Source organism: Diadema antillarum, unplaced genomic scaffold (genome assembly GCF_040938485.1).
Source record: "Diadema antillarum isolate AM-2024a unplaced genomic scaffold, OU_Dant_1.0 scf00000147, whole genome shotgun sequence".
NCBI lineage: Eukaryota > Metazoa > Echinodermata > Echinoidea > Diadematoida > Diadematidae > Diadema > Diadema antillarum.
This window is the reverse complement of record NW_027271036.1, coordinates 264,566-290,369: the sequence shown is the minus strand read 5'-3', so window position 1 is coordinate 290,369 and position 25,804 is coordinate 264,566. Positions and strand designations below refer to the sequence as shown.

General features: G+C 39.6%; 1 protein-coding gene across 1 annotated transcript in view; it reads left to right on the top strand.

The window, feature by feature from the left end:
* LOC139721705 (uncharacterized) overlaps positions 1–25,804 on the top strand; it is an 88,747-nt gene that overhangs the window by 43,373 nt on the left and 19,570 nt on the right. The window contains exons 3-6 of the mRNA XM_071633034.1: positions 3,616–3,960; positions 4,362–4,972; positions 9,251–9,370; positions 25,049–25,154. Coding sequence (XP_071489135.1) covers positions 3,616–3,960; positions 4,362–4,972; positions 9,251–9,370; positions 25,049–25,154 — 1,182 coding nt within the window. The remainder of the gene's footprint in view (positions 1–3,615; positions 3,961–4,361; positions 4,973–9,250; positions 9,371–25,048; positions 25,155–25,804) is intronic.

The window sequence follows — 25,804 nt, the reverse complement described above, 5'->3', positions numbered from 1 at the left end:
TGTGTGTGTGTGTGTGTGTGTGTGTGCGTTTTATTTTCTATTTGTTGCAGTTGGGATATTGTCATCATGGCAAATTCTTTTAAAAAAAAAAATTTAATGGCTATGATTTTTCATCCCACTGGTTGGCTTGTTGTATGGTCGAGGAGTGTTGTTTCAACCCTGACAGTAATCATAAATTGTCCATTTTCAATTTGATGATTCCTGTGTATATATTTGTCCACACTTAAATCTTTCTCATGGTACTACAATTGTACTGCTTGGCCTTTTTTTTCCATGTAATACAACAATTTAAAAAAGAAGAAATATGTGTAAATAATATATATATATATATATATATATATATATATATATATATTACATCATATATATATTAAAGTTGCATAATTGGGAACTGCTAATGAGAAGTGTTCAGCCGGTATGGATTCAGATACTGTGAAGCTCTTGACCAAGAATTTGCCCTTCGTTAATTGTAAGAGAAATAACCTTGAAAATTTATTTCAGAATGCTGCAGTCTAATAGCATTGACAACCCTGAGATCGATGAGCCTGATCTTATTGCCTTTATCTGTGGAAATAGGCTGATGGGAGTAAAAGAAAATGAAAATGAATGAATATGAAAGCTTCATGGGATACCGAATAGGCATGAGGGTTATTTTCATCTTTTGGGAAAAAGATGAGACAAAGTTTACAGACCCATTCTCAACTGGAAACATAAGGATACTGAAAATTACGCTGTTTGACCTTCTCATTCACATTGGAATTATAAATCATGATGTTGCGGCAGTTGAGAAGTATCACGTGTTTTCGCCCCCAATGATGAGCGTGCCCCAATGGCTCAAATCTTTGCTGCATGCAACTACATCTCATGACGTAAACTAGTAGCCTAGCTGGCTAAGTTGCACATTCTGTATGTTGCCGAGGGATAGACTGAGTGAAGTCACATGATGAAAATTTCATTGCGAAAGGTCACAGCGAACTTCACGCAAAGTTGGAAAAATCGCACTAGTGTTGTGTGGTCTTTGTGGTGTTTCGGATGGCTTTCATTTCATTTGCCAGAGCAACCTTTACCAAAATGTCACAAATTTTAACCAGCAGCACGACTGGCTCTAGATAGAAGGTGAAGTGTTTTTTGCCTCGTTTCCACAGTAGCTGGCATCACATTGTAGGTTATCGGGTATTAGTACCAAATGGCCTTGATCAGATTGTTCTAAAAATAGAGTTTGCGTGTCAAGATGTGATGTACTGATATAAGCTGCTGTCAAAGGAAAGAGATGCGATTTTGCGAAGTGTTTTATTTTTATTTTTTGTTATTTCTTTAACCTTTTGTGAAACCAGATGATTCTTAGCATCCAACCCACAACAGCTACAATGTGCTCTTTGAGAAAACCTCAAAACATTTTACATAAAGATGACATGAAAACAACATCGGAATAATAATAATAATAATAATTAGACAAATTTGTATAGCGCAGCTACTATGTAAATATACTCTACTGCGCTGTGATGTAACAGAGCTCCTGTCACTGATTAGACACACGAAAATAAATAACAAATTAATCAAAGGCTTCTGAAAAAAGAATACACAAAATTTCAAGATTTAATTGCCAAGTTTTTGTTTCTGTCCATACATTGTACTCCTCCTATAAAAAAAAACAACAACAAAAAACATGATTATAACAAAATTCTCGTTACAGTGAAGTAAACATTCAGATCTCCAAATTATCATCTTCATGTGTCTTTGTATACTCTATCATTTGGCTATAGTAACACATTTTTTAATGGGAAAAAACAACAAAGAAAAACCTGCTGGTCATTTGGACTTTGTTACAACGGCAGTCCACTGCCTTTTCTTTGAGATGCATTGAGCGAGACTATATTGTATCAAACTGATTCAGGACACTACCTGTATGTGCTTGCATTGATGGCATTTTACAAGGACATCCTTAACTCTTAACACTATAATCGCTGTGGAGAACATAAAAGGGGATGTATTGCATATATGCATCCATTTGTGTAAGTAGTTAATAACACTTTGTGTTTGTGGGTGGTCAGAACTCTTCATTATCTTGAACAGTTGAATAGGTGTATTGTGTGTAAATTGCTGGCAAGTTGAAACGTGATAGTGTACACTGTAGGTAGCATGTGCTGATCATGAGTTGAGTGTTGTTGTGTTATTACACTTGACATACTTTGTACCAAATAGGGTTAGGCTACAGTGCACTGTAGCCTAATAAAACAAAGACAAGAGATGGAATTCTTGAAGAGACGAAAGACATGAGACTTTGCTGATCAGAGCTACCATCTTAGAGCAAGTGCAGCCAAGAAATCTGCCCTAAAGTCAAGAGGTTAATGAGTGGGAAGATTCCAGCCAGGTTTCCAGTAGAAAAGAAAGATATTTATGACTAAATCTTGCACCTAAAAGGGTAGTGGACCCATTTTTCACCTCTGCAAGGTGCAAAGATACACTCCTGTTGAAGATTGGTTGTTGAAAGTTTGACTGGTGATATGTGCAAGTTTAAGGAACTCCCAGACTTTCCTTTTTCCTCTTTTGCGTGGTCTTTGTAAGAGCATTATTCGGTTGCCAATACATTTGAGTATATCACAAGGACAATGAGCAAAAGCTGACCAGAAACGATGCAGAATTTATTGTGAAAAGGAAGTTTAAAAATAAGAACTAGGAAATGAAACTGACAGGACTAGTGAAACTTGAAGTTAATTCAGAAAAATACCATGACAGGGCCGATGTGGAAAGTATGTCATCCGTCATGGCATCCTTTTGATATCCCAGAATAGCTGCATCACTCACATGACTTTGACATCATAGGACATCTCCTACTCTATGTGTTGCAGAAATGCTGTCTTGGTCTAACTATCAATCCGGTGCAAGGACGTTGGGTTATTATTATCATTATTTATTTTTTTTATTTTTTTTGCATGAAATGTCAGCAGCACCACAGTCACTATCCCTGTAACATTGCTCAGGAAATAAAGAGATGTCCATGTTCCACATCATAAGATATGGAAGACGGCGCCCTTGAATACTATCAATGAATCTTGAAGCATGTGTTCAGTTATTTTTGTGTGCCAATCTAATGAGGATTAGAATGCAAAGTATAGCAAATTTCCATGACCAAGACTTCTGTTTTGAGATTCACAAAGATTGCCATTCTATGTTTATGACTATACTGGTATTCTGATAGTCATAACATCTTATATTCTGTTACATTTGTGCCATTGACCTATAGTTACCACAGAAGTTTTGATACTCATTCATTTTTTTTTTTCATTGTTACTGGTTGTCCGATGCTGAGATGCATACAAAGCTTGTTCACTCGCACTCTCTTGGCATTGTTTTAGTTTTTCAAATTTACTGCCCTCATTTTCATTATAAGTTGTCTCTTGGGTTTTGTTCCGTAGAACAGGTGGAACATCTCGCAATCAAACCCATTCTGTAAGGACTAGGACATGACAAGAGTCTGAAAGTAAATTTTATAGTCAACTGCAAATTTTACCACATATATATTTGGAAATGCTGGGAGTGTGTTAAATCCATGGATGATGTGTGCTTGTCCTGTTTTTATGTTTATTTACATATCTCTTTATCTTCCTCATTCAGTGTACCTAAGGTGCAGACTGAAACACCTCCAGTGGACGAACCCCCTGCACCGTCCAGTGTCCAGAGCCTGGACAACGGCACCCCCAAGCGAAAAGGAGCCAAGCAGACCAGCAAGCCCGCCAAGCCGGACACCAAGCGGAAGAAGAAGAAGAAAAAGCAGGATGCGCGGCCTGTTCCATCCAGCAAACAGTCAAGGGCGAGGGGGAAGCCTCCCGGACAAGCCCCCAGTTTGGATAAGGAGACCAAGAAGAAGAAGAAGCCAGGGAGGAAGCCAAAGGAAGAGCAGCTACCAAAGAGGAAGTACTGGAGGGCAGGCATCTACTCAGACACCTTCAAGGAAGAGCTGTAAGTCAGGGGCATTGACATTTTTTTAATGGTGTTATTGATTGACAAGCAGAAACATTCCGGAGTTTTAAGGGCAGCTACATTGCACCTCTTATTGTCAGTCATGTAAAGATGATCTGTCTATCACAGATAAGACAATGAATGATTTGCAGGCTGATGGACTCCAGCCAGTTTGACTGTGTGAAGTACAGATAGCTGTTCATCTCTTTGAAGAGTGCTTCACTAACAGTCTCTGAGTCCTGAAGACTCCTCCATGGCCACACTGTGATTCCAAGAGTGCCTTAATGTACAGACATGTACAGACCACACTAGAAAAAGAGCCTATCACAAGTGATTTTCATCTTAATCTGATAGATTTCCTCCCCCCTATTTGTGAAATGTTTGCACTTTATTCTTTGCAGAGTCAGGAAGAAATGTGAAGACGGTGAAGGGGAGGAGGCTGGGAAGTCATCTACTGATGAGGCCGTAAAACCTCCAGAGACAGCGTCACCTCCAGAGGAGACCAAGGTAGCCACCAGCACAGCATCACCGGCACCCTCTCAGGGACCATCCTCGCCGAGAACCGCACCAGCCGCGGAGGCAGTCAAGGATGAGACATCGACAGGTGATGGAAGCACAGCGGATGTTGCGATGGAGGAAGCTGGTCTGGAAAAACCACTTTTGGCGACATCTGGAGAGTCGGCAACCACACCTTCAACGGAGCCATCATCTTCAACAATGACATCGACGGCAACTTCAGCACCTCTTGCCACTCCAGCAGTGGCAACGCCAACAATGACACCGGTCAGCGCAACTCCAGATTCCAGGGCAGCTGCACGAGAGTTGGCCGAATCATCAACGGCAGAAATCTCTGCACCAGAACCAGAGGGGATGGAAGTTGTGTCAGCTGGGAGTGCAGCACAATCAGCCAGTGATGCCAAGACAGCTGCTGTAACTGCAACTACTAATGGGAGTGAGGAATCCTCCTCCGACCAGCCTCCAGCAAAGTTGCTGCCATTCCCCTTCCATGCAGGTGGGTTGACATCAGCATGTGATGCGAATAATGTGAATTTGTTTTAACCTCTGTGCAACTCTTGTTTGTGATGATGCATTTTATCAAAATGTATGGAAAGGACATGTGGATATTTCATATTTTCTCCTTTGTGGCATCCTTTGAGAAGTAAATTTCAGTAAAAATGACTTCTAAGTGAATTTGTCAGTTTTTCCCCTTTGTTGAGATCTGTGTTGTCACTAATCTTCTATTTTTTTGTTGGGGTTTAATGTGATTACATCATATGGTCATGGACATAATTCATTTAGTGCATGCAAATTTCAATGTCGGATTATTTTTGCCTCTTGATGTTTTTCACAGGCTTACCACTTGTTTAAGCTTAAATTTTTAAAGTAGAAACCCTAATTTCACAGGCTATAGGACTGTTGCTCAAGCTATAGCTTGTAGTCATTATTTTAGTCTGGTCCAAATATTTGCTCACAACTGATTCAACTTTTTCGTAAAATCATGTAAAACTTCAAATTTTAAATGACACAAAACCTTCATCTTCTGTTTGATTCATTTTGCTTTGTTCATGTGAATCACGTTGAACATAGTGTGATTTTTCACTTTAACACAAACTGTGCTTGAGAAATTGTCTGCCACTTGACATGCACACTGGAGAGCTTTCTCTGCTGATTGGCACAGATGTGTTGAAACTAATTGTCAATGAATAGTGATTACCTAATCCCTATTGTGTCATGATGGCCTTCCCTTTGGACTGAGGCACATTGCTACACCTGAGTTTTCTTGCTAACCTCACACCAAGGTCAAGTTTGGATAGGTTTGCTGAATGCAGACAAAAGAGCTTGGCAAGTTAAGAAATGTGCCTGGGCATATTGAGGGTTAATGATATATTGAGAGGCCAGTGAAACAGGCAGTGTACGGTAGATGGAAGAATACATATCAAGGCAATCTTGCCCCAGTCAATGTGTATGTATGTATGTGTGTGTTTGTGTTTGTGTGTCTGTGATGTTACGACACTAAAAGGTGTGATTCACTTATTGTCTGTGGTATTCCTGCTGGCAAGGTTGGCTTTGATTATAATGGATACACTCATCCTGACCACGGTGTTTAAAAACCATGGCAACAGGTCAAGTTCATTTCCTCATGAAAAGAGAGAAGCACAACCAGTTATGACAAGAGGGAGATTGAAGTCTGGTGCTTTCGTCAAGTTTACTTAAGATTGCACAGCTTCTTTTTTTTTTCTACTATGGCTTGATCTAACACATACATGGCTTCTTCAGAACAAAAAGTTCCTCTCTTCCTCCTCCTCCTCCCCACCCCCCCCCCCCCCCAAAAAAAAAGAAGAGAAAAATGGTGCTAAACTTAGTGACCTCACACATATCTCTTGTCTGAGAAATGATGATTTATGATGATATGATTAGATTAAACTGACTTGGGATTGTCAGGATTATTTTCACAAATTGAATGGACACAACATCCTTGTAATGATCTCCATGTGTAGAAAAAGGAAAATAAGAGTATGTTTTAAGTGTACACTTGCACATATGATATAATTATTCTTTTGCATGAAAAAAAAAATCATGTATGAAAAATGCCTATGCAGTATAAAAAGCATTTTAGGTAGATAATATATTTTGTTACTTGATACCTCAAAATATGTAAAGAGTTTGAATGTGTGACTGATGTGATTACATCTAAGTATGGCAATACAGGACAAGCTACTAGAGCATACTTCAAAGCCAGATAAACTGATGGTATAGTTTTAGTTGAGATGGGGATTCAGGTTTTGAAATTTTACGAAATAATTAGAAACCACATAGATGAAACATTAAGAGCATATGATTCTTAGAGGAATTAAAAATGTTATTTGATGAAAATCGCTCTTGAAGTGACTGAGATATCCAAAAACAAAGCAAAAGAAAGTGGTCCTAATTAAAAATAAGTTCCATCCTTTATTTTGTTGGGTGATGTCTTGGCAGTTTTGTGGAAATATATATTTTTTTTAATGTTCTCATTCAAGATGCCATGATGCAGTCTTGCTTTAGCAGTGTTCATGCGAAGAACATCGAGAAATTGGATATCACAGGTTAACAACGATCATTATTACACCGGAAATGCAATGGCTGTTATGCAGTGATCTATGCTGGAGAGATGTGTACAATTCTATGGGTTTATCTTTTTACAAATTAAGAAAAAAAAAATTGATAGAGATTTGAGGTCAGGGAGGGGAGTTAGTAGGAGAGGGTTATGTGGATGGCAGTCTGCCAGAGTAAGCCAAGCAGGTGGGGTCCTCTTGCTGAAGGTGTTGACATGATGTTGGCACATTATGCTTTTTGTAGCTTCTAGCATCTATAGGCTTAGCATGAGTGCAGGGGCATGAAATGTTGCAAGGAGGAGGGGGGGGGGTGGTTGTTGGAGATTGAAATGGGCTATCTGGGGAAATTATTGTTTGGCTTGTAGCATGGTTATTCAGACCATCCTGCCACCATTGGGCAGTGAATAGGGGAGGGGGGGGGGGATGGGATCATTTGGAGAAGGGATGACAGTTTGTACAGTATTGAGTATAAAAGACACTTTCTAAAACAATCAGCATATAGAATTTGTCGTATGAAGAAAAAATGCCAAACACAGCAGAGCTGAATATGCTCCAAAAGGGATGCTTGGTGTATTCAGAATGAGGTTAGCAATCACATCCCATTTCCAGTGAAAATGACAAAGGGACAATTATGTACATGTCTTCAACTGAGGACAAATAGACACTGGATGGTCTGTCCATCGAAGGAACAGTTTTGCTTCAAGATATATGCACCTAAAAATGGTTAATTCATCACGCCTAGCGAGAGTGAATGCTCGGTATAAATCTAGTGCAGAGAGCACATATACTGTGCCTGTCAAAAAAAGAAAAGAAAAGAAAATGAAGAAATTGACTTAACAAACTCAACTTTAATGGGGTCAAAGATGCAGAATGGGAGCCTCATTTTTTGATATTTTAACTTCATTGAGATGCAGCATGTAATGCTTGGAAGTGTTATGTTGTCAGAAAACCTCAAGTGGATATGAGTCTGGACAACAAATGACAATTTTTAGCTGAAGTTTCAAGTCTATCCAACCACATGATGACCAGACACAAACTATGGTTGTGTTTGCAATCACGTAGTCACACATTCATGCTAAATGATATCAGTTAATAACTTCAAAACCCTTATACAATTGTACCTGACAGTATTTTAGATTGGCTGTGTTTAGGCATACATCTAAGAGCAATGGATCAAAGACCCCTTTCCTTTATTGTTACATTAGGGTTAAAAGTTTGGTGCCAAGATATTTATCCTCCATTCGTAGAATTGTTTTTCAAGTAAAAGAAAAGTAATTGTGTATCATTTACATCAGGATTTATCCAACTGCTTGTATGCATGATCTGCCAAATTGGAAAAGGAGAGAGAGAAAGAAAGATAGGTCAATAAGTGACTAGAGAGAAAAATGGATGAATGAATCTAGAAAGAAAGAGAGCGAGAGAAAGAAGAACTCGCAAGAAACAATAAGATCATCATTGAAGACAAGTAGTCTAAGTAGACAGTTGTATAGTGTTTACAAGTGTTTGTGAGTTGGCTTGCTGACAGAAGAGATAATAAAACTTTGGCACTCTACACAATGCAAGTATGAACAGGACAGATCACTGTTAAAGTTGTTCCAGATGTGCAATTGCAACTGTACTGGCAAATATCATAATGAAGAAAACTTACACAAAATATGAGGACGTACTGTGTTCTGTTTGTTATTTGCTTTGACATGTCTATCTTTTTTTCTTTTTGTGATGGTGGTGTGGTGGAATTTGAAACTTGTGCTGTAACTTTAGGATAGTGCAGTTAGGAACCTGTAGAATTCAGCCGACAGCTGATTTACTCTTGGCATCTGCCTGTAGTTTGCAACTGACATAAAATTCTCACAGACCGGGCTTGGCAAAGACCATCCTATCATAGTCATCGCTAATCAAGCTGTATTCCTGATACTTCAGAAGTGCAATTGTTCGTTGCAAAGGACGTTTTTTGGAGACAAGCATTCCTGAAATGCCACTCACACTCAATCTTTGAAATTTACACCGAGCTACTGAAGTCATCCCACAGTACCAGCAGATTGCTAATGAATCATTTTCAGGCTGTGCGTGCGTGTGTACGTGTATGTGTCTGTACGGTAAAGTGGCTGAGTGTTTGTCCGTAAATGTCATCAAGGTGCTGTGATGATGGATGTTTGTGCTGACTCTGATGCATTCCTTTCACTTCTCTGTGTGGTCAGGAATCAACCTATGCGAAGAGTGGTTCGACTTTGAGCTTCCCTACGACATCTGGTGGCAGTGGGTGCACAAGAAACTGGTGCCCAGGACGCAGGCCCCTACCTTCAAGAAGATCCGCAACAGTAAGTGCTCCGCGGCCTCCCACCAGACAAATTCTTCTCTTCCTCCTCCTTCCTTTCCTCCTCTTTTTCCTCTTCTTCTTCCTCATCTGTGGCTCACTTGTTTAGTCACTGTAGCTACTGTATTGTTAGCTGTCTGTAAAAAGTGTACCAATGAAAGAGAGAAAAAAAAGGTATCCTAATGAATGGTAACACTCTTTTCTCATTTTGTTGTTGTTGTTGTACTATAATCAGATTATGTGGTGAGGATATGAAAGAGAATTTGTAGTTGTTTATGTCTCTACTTTCTCACTTAGAATTGAGATATTCAACTTAAGCGTAATTGTCGTGATAAGTCATTGCTCTTTCGTTTGCCATGTCCTTTCTGTTTTGTTCTCAGCTTTGTCAATTGGTGAGGTGCAAATTACACTGGAAGTCAGTGCCTGTCACCAATTCATTCACTGCCTTTCTCGAATCTTGAGAACACTCCAGAGAGAAAGTGGTGAAGGAGGCTTGAAGCAAGGCTAAGGATTATACCAGAACGACGTGCCGTCACGCAGAGCGCAAACAAGCCTCTAACTTGCGACAAGATATTTTCACAGTCAAGAATTCTCTCACACATGTATATTGTATACAAAGTCACTTTTTTTTTTTTTTTTTTTTTTTGGATGGTGGTGTTCCTCTTTTGTATGCGACTCTGGGGACTGCATATTTGCGCTCCCACGGTAACAGGCACATTCCTCCAGGCAGGTTGGATTCGTGGCATAGCTGCATGCTTTCTCCCCGCTGCCAGCATCCCACTACATCCTCCTCATGTCCTCCCAAAGAGAAAGTTGACCCTTGAGGCAAGAGATGTTCCCCTCTCACACTTGGATTCAAGGAACAGTCCCCGAGAAAGATGTGAAACATGAGATGCTATCATGCTTCCTTGCCTTTTTGTTGCCCGCAGTTTTGGGAGTCTTTTCTTCTCCTCCTTCTTTTTTTTTTCTTTTTTTTTTTCTTGGTGAATTGCTTTCTTCTTGTTTACCCCCCTCATCCTAACTTTTGTGTGAATGCTTGAGGTACAAAAGATGAATTGGCAACATTTAGCTTCAAAGAAATTTTCATCATCTTTGATATGCCTGGATAGTTGTTGGTTTATCTTCATTATATCATTCCTTTGTATGTGTTTAGATTAACTCTGAATTGAAGAAGTGTGTGGTGTTGGAGTTTTGATACAATCTCTCAGTACATTTGCTGAAAGATCTGCTTTTCATTTCATAGAAGCATTTTAATGTTTTAAATTACAGTTTGACGACAAAGTTGAAATTAATGGAAATCTCATCAGGCAGACACCTTTGTTGTTTTGTGAGTATTTGCATGTCATATTTCCCCACATTTGTGAATGCCCCGCAAGAGGCTAGGATATGGCTTCTGGATAAAAATCCGTCTCGTTTCAGCAGCGGGTGTGATTGAAAACATAGGTTGCATACAAGAATACTTGCACAGAACATTAACACAGATTTTCAAAATCTCAGTTTGTGTGTCTCCCTCATGTTCTCTTTCTCTCTTTCTCGCACACGTACGGACAGACACAAATACATTTGGTAATCTGTGAGAGAGACTTTACATGCCTTCTTGTTAGTTGAGCCTCCCCTAATGGGTGACCCTTGTTTGGGAGGTGAAAAATGAGCTGGCCTCCGGTTGCTAGGCACCCATCCTTGGCAGGAAAATTACTTTCTAGTCCGTACAGGCAGAATTGATCTGCTTTCCTCTTGTGTTCTAATTGCTCGACCGTATTTACTCCCAAGTCCTGTCTGTCTGTCTGTCTGGAAGCGTGTTCTATTTTTGTTTTTGTATCACTCTCATTATATCCCTCTTTTCTATTAGTGTGCCAGAGGCTCGATATTTAATCTTACCCTTTTTTTTCCTCCCCTCTTGCAGTTCCATTTTAAATCCTCCAGTTTATCACCAATATGAAAGTGACACAGACACAGTACAAGAAAAAAAAGACTGCAGAGATTTTGTATTTAGTAAAATTCAGGAAGGGATTTTTTTCCTGTTTGTCTCACATAATGTTAATTTATTTTTCATTTATTAAAATCATTGATTTATCTATTAATTTAATGGTAAAATTGGTAAAAAGTTGGTAAAATTGTTACATTTTCCTTATTGTACTGGAAATCTGAGGAAAAAAATTGACTTTCGTCTGCTTTCATCTCAAGGTGTTTTTTTAGTGTTTCCTGGTCTCATGAATGCATCGACAGTATTGTGCTCACCGCTGCCCGCAGAGAAAAATTCTCCGAATCAAGTCATGTCACAACCACTGACTCCGGCTTTGTCAAGGGCACCCTTGTTGTTGTTGCTGGTGGAGTTGTTGGAGAGAATATACTTATGTCTGGGCACCATAACATGGATATGACTCATATCTTGTGGCAGGCTTCATCATAGAAAGATTAGGAACAATTGACACCCATCGTATTTGGCTTCAGGCTAACATGCAAGATGGATGGGATGTTTCGACTCAAAATTGTAACATCTGCATTTATGTGTGAAGTGTGATTCTTTTGAAATGGTCTTGTTGATATTAGATTTGCCCGTACTTTGTGGTATCTTCTTAAATATATATATGTGTATGTATACAGGTATAGTATTACCAAACAGCATGGTAATTCCAGATGCACAAATTTCTGTGTGTAGATGACATTCAATATACATGCGGGACTTCATAGACTAGCCTCACAGAGCGTTGTGTGGGCTGAAATCGCAAAAAAAAAAAAATGCAACACAAAAATGTAGAAACACTAAAAAAATTCACATGATACATCAGATTTAGGAGGAGATATCAATTTTTCACAAGATTCTTCGATATGTTAATGTTAGACCTTTTACCATACAATATGAAATTTGAGCCTCATTTTCTGATTTTCTCTTTGTCCTCCGCTCAGTAACAATGTTTACGGTGAATCGTGGGTATGAATTGTGATTCTGGTGCAAGGACAAGATGCGAAAGATGTCAATTATTCCATTACGAAAATTATGTACGGAATTATAATGTGATTTTACACCGTGCTAAAAGACAACTTTTTGTGGAAGGGCATACTTGAAGTGTATTTTCCAAATATTGGAGTGAATAATTTTTGCCCTATTTTGCTGAATTCGCAATTTTCAGGACTTTGTGAATAACTGGTGTTATTTTTGGCTGAAAATTCATATTCTGAGTAGGGAATTCAGAGCCACGAAAAAAATAAAGCGTCTGCTGATATGATCTACTCTCCTATATACATGCATTTTTAAATTGCTCACTCCATTGATGATAATGATCTCCTGTACCCTACACTGGATGGTTTTTTCAGTTTCACATTCAGTTTGTTTCATTTTCCCCACTTGTACAAATGAAATCATTGTGACAAATCAAGAGTGTTCTCATCAAAATATAAATAAGAGTACGTACAGAGTACTTTTGAGGAATAATACCAAAAAAAAAAAAAAACATTATATCTTATCTTAATGTACAGGTGGAGGAGACCGTCATTAAAGAGCAGTTTGCTTGACTGGGATGACAGCCTTGGGGTGATATGCATGCATTAGCTTGTTGGAAACCAAGCTGCATATGATAAGATATATACTTCCTTGTTTACACAGACTGGGGGAAAAAAATCATGGAAGCAAATTTCCACTTTTTTTTTTACTGATAATTAGCACAGATGTACAAAAATAATGGAGTCGTATTTAGCAGAACGATTAGATAAATTGCAGGCGTTAGATAAGCATTGCGCAAGAATCATATCCTGCAGTCAGCAGTGTTGATGGCCATCTTTTAACTTGGGAATCCGGCACCGTGAAGTAAATTGATTCCAAAGCGCACCGTCAGTATCCGGCTTGGCGTTTCTCTGAAATTCTACCCTCTAGATTCTGGAGTGAATATCAAGTGACACAAAATGCAAACATCTTGTAGCCTGTGGTCAGTTCAGGCAACATTTTGAGTACATGCTATGCTATAAAAGAAAATAAAAATGTCCAAATACACTGCAGTGGCTTGCTACGCAGGCTTAGATTATACATATTTAGAAATATGTGTGGACCACAAAGACACATATAGACAAAATTACAAAATCTCGACAACAGTGTGCAATCATGTAATCAGATTCACTACCACACAGGTGTGAGTACAATGTATATGGGGCAATGTATTGTTTCTGGGCGTTTTTTTTTTTCTTTGCATAGATCATATGAGAGTACTCAGAAAGATGTACTATGGCACTCTCTGTCGTATAATCCATGCAGAAATGGGGAGGAGGTTCAAATATTGAATTTACCAGTTAATACTATCATAAGGCACATTTGATCTAAACAATTCACCACATATGATTTATCATTACACTGCATATTTGGTTCTTGATCAAAGAAGGGAGGTGTGCACCGCAGGAAAAATCCATCGTATGGGTGGAGACTATTAAGAAATGAGCACTGCTTTCATCATGTGTCAAATGCCCTCATTTCTTGGTTTGGCTTTTATCCAGCTTATACAAAATCTTGCAAGGGGGGGGGGGGGGAAGGAAGGGATGGATTGATTATGCCCTGCCTACCCTATTGACACTTTCTGTCATGTAGTCCCAAAAAGACAAAAAGAAATAGGCGCGAAAAACTAGTGGATGACCCAAGCTGCCCTATTGGCAAATGATGGTTTTCATCCTAGTGAGGATTCATCCTTCATCAAGTATGAAAAGCTGTCGTGTATAATCAACCGCTTTCAGACAATAAAAGTCCCCGAACAATGGTGTGTCTGACGAACAAGGGAAACGTGGGTCATTATCAATCTTTCTGTAAATGAAATCACAGGGGCTTGTGCAGAGTAACGGGAAAGCCCGCAAGGCTCGCAGGAATCTTCCCGTGTTGCGTTGATTTGTCTTGAGTAGCGACATGTCAAGAAACGTGTGAAGTCCGCATGCTGAGCCTCCGTTCCGGGTCGACCGTGAAATGTTTATTCCGCCCTGGAAGGTTCTCTCTCGATCTGTCTCTCATGGAGAGAAACTCGCACCATCTCGTCTCTCCGCTCCGGGGCTGGTGTTAGCTCTCTTCTCCCACGATTGATACCATGGTGACGGGAGACGGAGAAAGAGGCGGGAGATCGGAGGCTTACACGACAATCTTCTCTGTGTGTGTGCATTTTCCCCCTTTCAGCCATCTCATCGTGGAATAATGACGAATTCATGCCACCAGTGCTTGCTCACCCGCGTGTGAATGATGTCCCAGCGGGGAGCGGTAAACTCTGTGGGATGCGGAGGTGTCATTCACACGAGCCCACTAATTCGTGTTTATTGTGGGGACCCTAGAGCAGGCAGGCAAGCATACTTGTCATAATGCATGAAGGCGGTGACACTGCATTGTGCTGTAATGGGCTCATGCATTCATAGTTTCCCTGACTAGATGGCAGAGAGCTGCATTATAATGTATTCACCAGGATAGAAAGTCATTCTATCACACTGTAACTTTACCATAAACATGTATCTTATTATTTACTGTCCATTTGGAGAATTTGACACATTCATATCTTGTTTTACTAAACCAGAGCACATGCATTACATTTTTAAACTTTCCTTTGAAGGACATTGTTGAAACTGATATATCGTTTCTTTACTTTCTTTCTTTTTTTTTTTTGGTAATTTTCTATAAAACCATTTCCAACAAGTGTACAATACTATAAAAACATGCATTAACATTTGCAAGATAAGTTGGCAAGTATTGAAAAAAAAATACCTTCATTTTGAAGGGCTTGTAAATGCGTGGATGAAGCACTCAAAAAACAAACTTTTTTTGCATTATGCACTTTTTTAATACCCATGTGTGAGTGAATACTTGAAGTTGTGTGAAAAAATGCTTCAGGTTGAATTTTGACTCTTTATGAGTTCATGCACTTTGCTATAACTTGTCAAACATTTCCTTTATGAAAGGAATTACAAAATTTTGGAATTTGAACAAGAAATGGTGCTCTAAAATGCATAATTGTCTTCTTTTCTTAGTTGATGTAGTACTGTTCAATTTATCTTTGTAATCTCAAAACTTGGTTCATTTGATTCCAAACTTTACACACCACATCTATGGGTGAAATGTGTGCTTTGGTCATTGAGAAATTTCTGATTTCTTCAAAAAACTGCATTGTCTATTATTTTTCCTTCAATTTCCCCTCCCCCTTCCCGCAAGGTTCATGATCACTTCTTAAAAACATGTTTATCGTATCGCTGTAATGAATTTCTCATGGATGTTCAAAGTAACCTTTCCATTGAATGGGTTATTGAACTTGAGCTGTGTTTTATTGGCCGTGCACTCTCTCTCCCGGGTGGTCGAAAAATTGGCAATGATGTAAACAGGAGGCGTTCTCGCAGTGCATCACCACCGTAAACCTGTCTGGGGCAGGGCAGGAAGTGAGCTCCACAGAGCTCTCCGGGAAGTGCCCACTTCCGTCTAATGGCCTCATCATACAAGTGTAATCAATTGGAAAACTGAACAACCGAGGCACGGCGCACACGAGGTGTAAACAGCGGTTCGCATTGGGAGAAATCGTCAAATTGGCACGGCGGGTTCGTTGCCATGCCGATCAGTCTCTTCATTTCATATATCCCTTTCCTTGTTATTGATCAAGAAGTCAAGCATCTTTTTTTTTTTACTCTTCCCCTCTCCAACAAGAGATGAGATTTTGCGTGATATTGTGGTGATACAGATTTAGCATTTGTGTGGATAAAAGCACAGAGAAATCATGAAGAAAGTACATTTGTGGTTGCGTTCTTGCTTGTGTCATGCATAGCAAGGGGACCTTATTCTCATAATCTTGTACTAGACAGCTAAACGTAATCACTTGACTATCCATGCAATGTGCGTCTTTGCGCATTTATCACCAACAAGAACATTACAGAGTTCAGATTATTATGAAGCAAAAGGAATATTGTAAACGTGGAAACTTTCGCAGTGTGGACATTTTCGCACATTTTGTGTAATAAAAAACTACATGTAGTACATAAATGAAAGCACTCAAATATTTTTTTTGCTAGTTTTTTGTATAACCAACACTATTGATGTTTTGATTCCATGGAATTAAAACAAGAGAAATTCATTTTACCAGGCCAAGTGTTAAAAATTACTTGCTTGAAAATTTCCGTTTGATTTGATCTGAATTTCTTTTTCATACATAAATGTAATACAAAGTCAGTTGAACGAACTAATTGAGCTCAGTACTATTTGAATCTGACAATTAACATAGATAAATGATTAATTCAAATATCCAATATTTTTTTTCTAACATGATGCAAAATGATAATGAGCAGGCATCATTTTGTGCATTGATATATATATGCAAACATTGGATCCCGTGTATCTGCCATTCAAAAGACAAATTAAGCAACTCTGGATATAACAGAAATACAGGAGACCATCATCATAAGCAAATGCTTGACTTGATAATGGCCTCAGAAATGATTGTGTAAACAATACGACATACTAAGAATATAATATTCAAGTCACCACTCATTGAGTGGTGATAAAGAGAGAGAGCGAGGGATTTTACAGCATTAAAGTGGATGAACTTGTAATGACAAGAAGAGAAAAATAAATCTCCACTGAAAGGAGACATATCTTAATATGTTTATTTCTTTTTTTCATCTGTTAAACTGTTGATATTGTGGCAGTGAGGAGAAAAAAAGACTCAGAAATTAGGGAAAGTCTGTCAGCTGTGGAAGGCAGGAAGGGAAATAGGATGTGAAGAGGGATGCAGTGATTCTTTTCTTTTTCAAATGAGTAATAAAACCTCGAATTGGGAGCATGCTTAAGTGGCCCTCAATAAAGGGTAGTAGATGGCTATCATGCACGGATCTGAAAGCTGAGAGAGTCGCATCCTTAGGGGTAATCTATGCTTGCGAGCACTTCTGGGAGGGAATATCACTTAGTTGCGTCCTTCGGGCGAATCAATTTTCTCCCCGTGTTTTGGCACGGGCGAGCGATGTAGATGCGCGCAAAACACACGCAGCCAGGAACTGAGCATTTAACGTTAACATACGCCACTCACACTGCGGCAGCGGTGGATGGGTGGGGGGGGGGGGAGGGGAGGGGAGGGGTCGGGAGGAGATGTAAAGCTGTGATATGGAAACTCTGTCTGAGTCGTAGAGGAATAGGCAGATTTGGTTAATGTGACGCACTGAAACCTCTTTTTGTTTGTCTTTGAATTCTCTAGAGTGTATTTTTTCATTTGATTTAGTCAGTCAAGTTTGGTTTTGCCTGTAGTACGAGTTTTCCGCGATGCTATTGGAGCGGCTGTGTGATGTTCAGATATCAAACGCAGGAAAGATCTGACAGATCCATCGTTCCCATCACTTGTTTGTGCGTCAAGTCAAGTGTGCTGTTAAGAGTTCGCAGGGATATTCCTGTATTTATAACCCCATATCCCCCTTCCTATTTGTAGGATGAAAGCAGAATTTTGAAATTACAACAGATGTGGGAGGAAGACGCAACTAGCGTGCATCAGCCACGATGACGTAACAACTTTATCCATTTCGGACCATGCAGATCGGAGACCACCCACACAAATGTCATCTTTAATACTGATGCCTATCTTATCAATTGTTGAGCAATCAAGTACAGGAAATATTGTGTAGAGAGGGAAATCGGTATTTGACTATGAATTTCACACTTAGTTACATTTTCCTCTTCGTGCAAAAACAAAAAGTAGGATATTGATAGTGTATGTGTACGTCACATGTTCAAACCATGTATGCTCTGGGATTGTTCTTTGATTGGTAGATTGTGTCACAATGAACATGTTTCAATTTTTTTTTTTTAATGTTAATTGACAACTCACAGTACTTCGTGAACATACATTGTAAATCCCTTTTGTACATTTGCTTAACTGTTTTTTTTCCCTCACAAAACCTTATTCTGTTGAAAGGAAATCCATGCTATTTTTTATAACTCACCTGAGCGAAAGGCGTTTTTTTTTTTTTTTTTTTGTTAGGTATGTAAAGATGTTGTTCAAACATTATTTACCCTTACGCATCATTTTCTGTAATTCTTAGGGTTGAATAAGCTCATAGTCAAAGTGATCACTGTATTCCCAGAGAACATATATCAACCTTCATAAGATCAGTAAAAATATTTTTAGAAAACCTTTCAGTCATTGAGCTTTATAGGAGGAGTGTCTGGTCATGACACTGATTTATGTTCGGAGTGTTGGGAGAGCTGTAACCTTTGTACAGTTTCACTTTCATGGGGTGGTAAAAGAACAGGCAGAGGAGGGGCATTTCTAGGAAAGTTCAGATGTTGATGCATTCTTGGCTTCTTTTTTTTTAATTCAGGGAAAGATGAGCAGGCGGCATCAGCTGCTACTCTTTATGCTCCTGAACAGGCATCATAGGCCTGGGGATGTTGGGGGGAGAAGCTGAGAGCTGTTGTGTATGGATGACATTAAATAGCAGACAGGGAGATTTTGATTATGCTCAGTAGCCGAGTTATGTCTCTACCGCAAGGCAGGGCTGCATTAATGAGGTATTGCTGACGTACTTTATCCCCGCTGCCTTGGTCGAAAACCAGACTGTTGCAGACGACATTACATCCAGCCAGGCTCATTTGTATCTGGCTTGACAGATAGTAGATCTTAGTGTCTAGTCCTTTACAAGCTCAACATTTCCAAAAGGTGTTTGGCCAGTGGCCACATGCGGGAGAGAAAAGGTAGAATATTCTTGAATTGAGAGACAATTGATTGGGAGTAGGAAAAAAAAAATCCTTCATTATTTTCCTGTACTTTCTTGGTTTTATTGTTTTCTTCAGATCATCTTTTTTTTTTAGTTTACTGCCCTTCTCCCACACATTTAGTTAAAAAAATGTCTAACTTACTATTATAAATACTAGCCCTAAAGAGGAAATTATTGTATCTTGTAAAGTTGTCTTCATTCAGTCCCACCTCAGCTGTGGTAAGATGCAGTGTGGACAAGAATTAGGCGGTTGTCGTGGTGACATTATGGAGTGAGTCAATGATCCCATTGGTCCTTTGGTTACAGTGAGGCAATTTGGTCTGTATAGTGTTTAACCTACTATACAGACGTCAAAGCCACAGTATTTTACTCTGACCTTTAGCGCATCACCTGATGAGCTACTTCCTCCGTCTTGCATCCTGGCGTCAGCCGCAGATCCAGTGTTTTTTGTTTCTGTCTTTTTTTTTTTCTACAAGCAGTTCCTCCCGAATGCTCACTTAATGCAAGGTTCATCGACTGAAAATTAAATTTGACATCGCAAATCCACTGCCTCTGAATGTGCTGGCCATTGTTGCAATTGAATGGAAGTTGATATAGCGTCCGGTCCATCAAATAATCTTGTGGAGTTATGTGCGGGGGAGGGGAGTTGGAGGGATACGTCAGCATGAGATTAAAAAAAGAAACGCAAACAATTGTACCCGTCTCACATTGCAAAAATGATTGATGGTGAAATGTATTGAGATAGGTACGTCCTTGCCGTATGCATGAGAGGTGTGCACAACAGAGTCTGAAGTGGTAAGGTGATGAGGATTATGAAAAACGCTGCAATGAAATATGAGAAATGCAACTGAATAGCTTTCTACCACCAGTGAGCAACATACCTTGTAATTCGTTCACTGTCTATTATCAGGCTCTGCCTCTTCTACTGAGCACTACATTCCACCTGATCTGAATATCTGTGGTTGGATAAGTACAAAAAACAAGCAAACAAACAAACCTTTCCTGTAAATGAGCCCTCTTTTTGGCTTCATGTGATGATTATTGGCTTAAGGTTGTTAATAATGTTACGCCAGTCTCCTTCTTAAGCTTGTATATTATGTTATGCTTGCGGTTGGGTGACCTTTTATAACACTAGGGCTTCACCATCACGCTGCTGTTTTATTCGTTGCTCTAACTGCAATGCTTGGGTGATTCAGGAAGATAACAAAAACTGTAGAAGATTACGTTCAAAAAACTTGACATACACGGTAAGGTGGATGATAAAAGAAAGACTTTGCTCAGAGAGTTTGAGATGTTGCTGCAAGAAGATGAAGAAGAAAACTGAAGAACAACAACAACAAAGAAAGCAAAGTGTGTCGAGAGCATTCATCAAATTAAGTTTCCAGTGGAACACATGATTATGCTTTCCACATTCCTCTGGAGAAATGTCAAGTGGTAGGAAGCGTGCAGCGGGAAAAACAGGAAGCGAAGACTAGAGATGAAATGAAGGAAACACACACACTGTCTGGTGGTTGTATGGCATAATAGAGGTGGGACACGGGGCTGGCGTAGTGAAGTAAAAGGTATGGGCGCAAAAATTCCTTCGGGGGCACAGCCGGCAACCGGCAGAGAAGTGTGAGAATCAAGAGTAAGTTCATTTCCGCTCCGCTGTCCATTGTTTCCTTCCTACAACGAATGGCATCCAGTCTGCCGGGGCAGAAAATTAAAGAAAAAAAAAAGTGAAAGTTTTAATAACTGACTGACAGCCATGCTCCCCCATCCCCACCCCACCCCACCCCCAATCTGATTCGTATTGTATATGTACCCCATCAGTGGTTTGACAAAAAACTACTTAAAAACAGCTGTTCCTACAGGCAATTTAAACCATTTCTTGTATATTGAAATGCAAGTTCAGAAGTCATTCCCGTAAAGCTAAACTCATCGTGGCTGTCATGTTCACTGTTTATTGTGAATCTCTGTCTGTCTATCTGTCTGTCCGTCTGTGTGTATGTGTGTGTGTCTGTGTGTCTGTCTGTCTGTCTGTCTGTCTCTCTCTTTCTTTATCATATGTTTTGTACTGTACATAAAGCTGTAAGTTGAGGAGTTGGAAACATTTGTATTGACAAAGCTGACTATTCAGAGAATAAAAGTATCAGTACCAGTAATTACGTTTATCATACATGGTACATATGTATGTTCCAATTGAAGCTCAAACCAAAGATTTCCATGTTGGAAATGTCTTTTTGTAGGTTTAGATCATATTGGTTGTCGCTTGTTGCAGGAGCAACTTTTAGCAGGTAAAGAGATGTAACAATACCAATGATGCATTTTATTAAATGTCCACAATAGTTTCCGTTTTATTTTTTTTTACTCCTTTTTCTAAACAGCAACTGATGATGTGTATGTAAAATATACTCAGTTGTCTTCACAATTGTGATTCAACTTTGGATTGATTTATCTCCCACATGTAAGATTTTATCTAGTTGCCCGCAGAGGATGCTGTGGTTTTATTAAAACATGTTTTTTGTTTATCAGATTGAAAAGGACAAAAATGTATTCAGATTAAATGTCTCCTCCCCCCCCCCCCCCCCCCACAAGGAACTAAATTGTCAGGAATGGAATTCACCATAAAACATTCATCCTAATTTGGAAAAAAAAAGATGGTGCAATTTGATGCTGCCCCAGGACAAAAGATGTCAGAATAACTCTTGAGTGCTGCTGCCTATCTGATGGTAGCATACAAATTGCTCTGTGTAAAAGAAGAAGAAAACAACAACAAAAAACAAACACAGACACACCACACACAAACCAACAACGACACATACCCTGTTGTGAGATGATTTTGTTCAGCTATAGCCTGTCTCAAGTGGATGGAACAACTCCAGCCTATTTTGTGATCACCCACTTGTAGACCTCTCCAGGCAATGATCCAACCATCACACACTTCATTTGTTCCACTCTCAAGGGCAGTTTTTAGCTTGTGGCTTCTTCTTTTTCCTTTTGGTTGTTGTTGTTGTTGTTTCTTGGGGGGTTTCTCTCTGTTTCATTTGCAAGTACTTGTCAGTGACTGCCTGTGTTTTGTGTAAAGTGTACGATCAGCTGTCAGTCTTTGACGGGAGTTTTAGTATTCTGAAGCAATCTGCAGGTACTTCTAGGCAGTAGCAATATGTGAGGGCGGGTGCACTTCCTCATTGATGCTTCATCAATATAACTCCCAGAAGAATGTCCAAATGTCATTTGTCAGTTGATTTACAGAAAGCAACTCCTTCAGAGACAAGACTGCATTAGATCCTTGAGCACACATTATATATACAACCTTCTCGTCTTTTTTTTTTTAGATACTTTGTGTGTTCTTTTGTTAAATAAAGCACAAGGGACTATAAAATAAGTAATAGGGAAAGGATGTGGCATTAGGCATGTACATCAGAAGGCAGATAATTGAAAGCTTTCATAACACTGTGGTATCACATCTTGCGACATATCTGACAAGGTGAGGCTGCCGAAGACGGACAAATAAATGAAAGGACAGTCGGAGTGTGGAAGGGATACAGACGGTGATGAGGTGATGTCGTTGCCGTGGATACCATCCAGTGATCAAACTATTTATAGTTTGATGATAAACCACTGCCAAGTAGTCGACAGTCTGGCATTTTGAATAAGAAATGCATTGCCAATGTAAAGTTCTATTTTTTTTTGGGGGGGGGGGGGATCATGATTAGTAATTATTAAAGTGAATCCTGCATGTTAGAGGAGGATAGTGATTCATATAAGTACTGGAAATACAAAATCCAACAAACATTTTCATCTAACTTTTACAGTCTGTAACATTAACCCCATTGAGGACGAGTCCCATGTGTATACTCGGGCAAGTGTCTGTGGGAAATGGCATGTTGTAGCAAAATCAGCCTGTCCTCAACGGGTTACCATAGTGCCCAAAGTGACTCCTAGAATGAGTATCATGACTTCACTACTCTAAACAGATTAGAGTCATTTTTTGTTTTTGCCTCCTCTCAATTGATATGATGTCTAGGTAATTAATAATGAGTTTCAGTCTGAAGTCCCCCGCCACATTTGTGACTGTTCCATGGACAAGGTTGATCGTCCAGGTCTGGCATCGCTGCCACCGACCAGTAGACAGCTTCCCTTTAAAATGCCGATTCTTCCTGCTCACTTCAAAAGGTTAATTTATGCCTCATTTCTCAGCGCCGACAACAAAACTCCGCGGCGGGCATCCGCCTGCGCAAAACAGTGATGCGGTGCAGTGGCAATGAAGTGTCTCGTCAACGGCCTGCGTGAGGGATTGTCTTCAACACGGTTCCATGTCTCCATCTCCCCCAACCCACCCCCACCCCCACCCACCCTCCTCTTGTCTTCATGACTTCTCCTCTTTTTCATTTTCTATCTTTTTCTTCTTCTTCTTGTTCTTGTTCTTCTTGTTCTTCGTCTTCTTCCTTTTTTGTCTCCTGTGAATGTACTAGGCGACTGTTTGCTACGATAAGCGTTGAATTGCAAAACCAACACTGGATGCCTGCCAGTTGCATTATTCGTTGTTTGCCCAGAACGTCATTTGAGCTCATGCAGCTCCGTCACCATTTTTTAAAACTTGTTTTATTTCTTTTCTTTTTTCTGTCTGTCTGTCTGTCTGTCTTTCTTTCTTTCTTTTCTTCTTCTTCTGAAACCTCCTTCCTCCTGCATAGAGAGGGCTGTATTCAAGCACCGATGGGTTTGATGTTGAAATATGAAATAATCATGACATCCAGCATGCTATGATGTTCACCATGGAACGATGACACGATGCCATGAAATGAGGGAAAGATATTGGGGGGGGGGGATGTTAGTGAGAATCACAGATGCAAATCGGTGTTAAACCATTGAGGTTTTCTGAGCGATTTTCTAAGGAAGATGTTTGTTTGTATGTTTGTATTGAGATCTTTAACAGTTTATTTGTTTCTATATTTTCTGTGCAGAATTATTTCTTTTTCTATTCGCCCACTTTGCTGATGTTCCTGCAAATTATGAAAATGTCCTTGTAAATTACAATAATGCCCTTGCAAATGCCAATAATGTCAATCAGTGTAACTTGAAAGCAGATATCCCTCCCAATTGAGAGCTAAATCTATGAGTGCATTCATTTTGTGGTCCATGGCAGGTTTGAAACAAGATACAACTTGTATTTAATAGTGGCTTGCCAGATATGGGTCTTACAGGTTACCCAGATTGAAGCAGGAAGACATACCATTATATTTTAAGGGTTTTATGAGCACTTTGGATTAACTAAAAATAATAATGAGTTGAGATCATGACATCTTGAGAGCTATTCAACCTCGGTTGTAATAATGGATCAAATCCATTTTACATTGTGCATTCATCAAATCAATCCTTAGATCTCTAGAAGAGATTACTCTGCCCCCCCCCCAAAAAAAAAGCATTTTGAGTAAAAATTTCACACTTTTCTACCAGTGGTCAACCAGTAATGAAACATAGGCAGAAACTTTGAGTGCATGTGAGATGGCCTCACCATTTTGTTGTTGTTGTTGTTTTGTTTTTTCATTTCATCTTCAGATACCTCAGAATACAAATTCATCTATATGAGTATCGTACGAATATTCAATGAATTTAGAACACTCAATTTGATGACATATAATGTGCAAAATGAAGAAATGACAAAAATAAGTGGCTAGTGAAGCAGGAGCAGTATTTGTGCATGGAAATGTGTTTGTGTGAGGCCAGCGAGACGGCGTCATGTTTTGTTTGACAAAGATGATGATTATTCTGAAATCTTCAAATAACCTCCATCTCCACTCAGGAACTGTATCCTCGCATGGAAAACAAATGTGGCATTTCACTCCTACTCAAGTTGTGCATCACTCCACGTCCTCTTCCACAAAGCACCAGCTAAAAAAAAAAAAACACACACCGCGTATTTATCAAGTCGATATTAATGGCGTGATAAATGTCAGATCCGTCTCAAATGTTTGCTTGTTCTGTGCCTCCATTTCCCATCCAGACATCTACTTTGATGTCAAGCCGAGCGTCTACGGGGAGGTGGCCCGATGCAGCTGCAAGAAGCCGGACAACAGCCTGAAGGGATGCGGAGAGGACTGCCTCAACCGGTAAGGGAGGGGAACCGGGCGTGGTGGGATAGGGAGGGGTGGGGGCAGGGGTGTGGCAGCAGGGTTCCATTTCATAAAACGTTGCTATGGTAGCTTCTCTTGCTGGGATGGCAGGTGTCATGGTAACGACAAGAATCCTGCTTCCTGATTGGTTGTTGCTGCGAGAATCTGCCATTCTAGCAAGAATTGATGTCGTAACAAACATCTCTTATGAAAATGGGGGGGGGGGGGTCAATAGAAGTTTGGATGTTTCAATCCCATGTCTTCACATGATTTGACATTTCCCAATGCATTTTTTTTTCTCCTTGTGTGCCCTGTTTCAAAGTAATAGTGTCAGTCACTAGTCAAAATATTGATACATAGTTAGAGAGCAAAATATGATTTATTGGTATTGATTAGTTATTATGAGGAGTCTGGACTTTCAGACCGTCTTCACAGCTTTTCGAGAGAGTGGAAACAGACAGGATGATAAGTATGCTCTTGACAAGGCTATCAATTCTGGTGGAATACCTTTAGATTTGATCCATACACACAGTGGTAATTGATCTGCATACGAAGACAGCAGCCATATGGTAGGCCCTGGCTATAATTTGAACGGTAAATGCTTTCATAAAATGCCAGGTCGAGACAGTGTTTGAGGCAGAGTAATA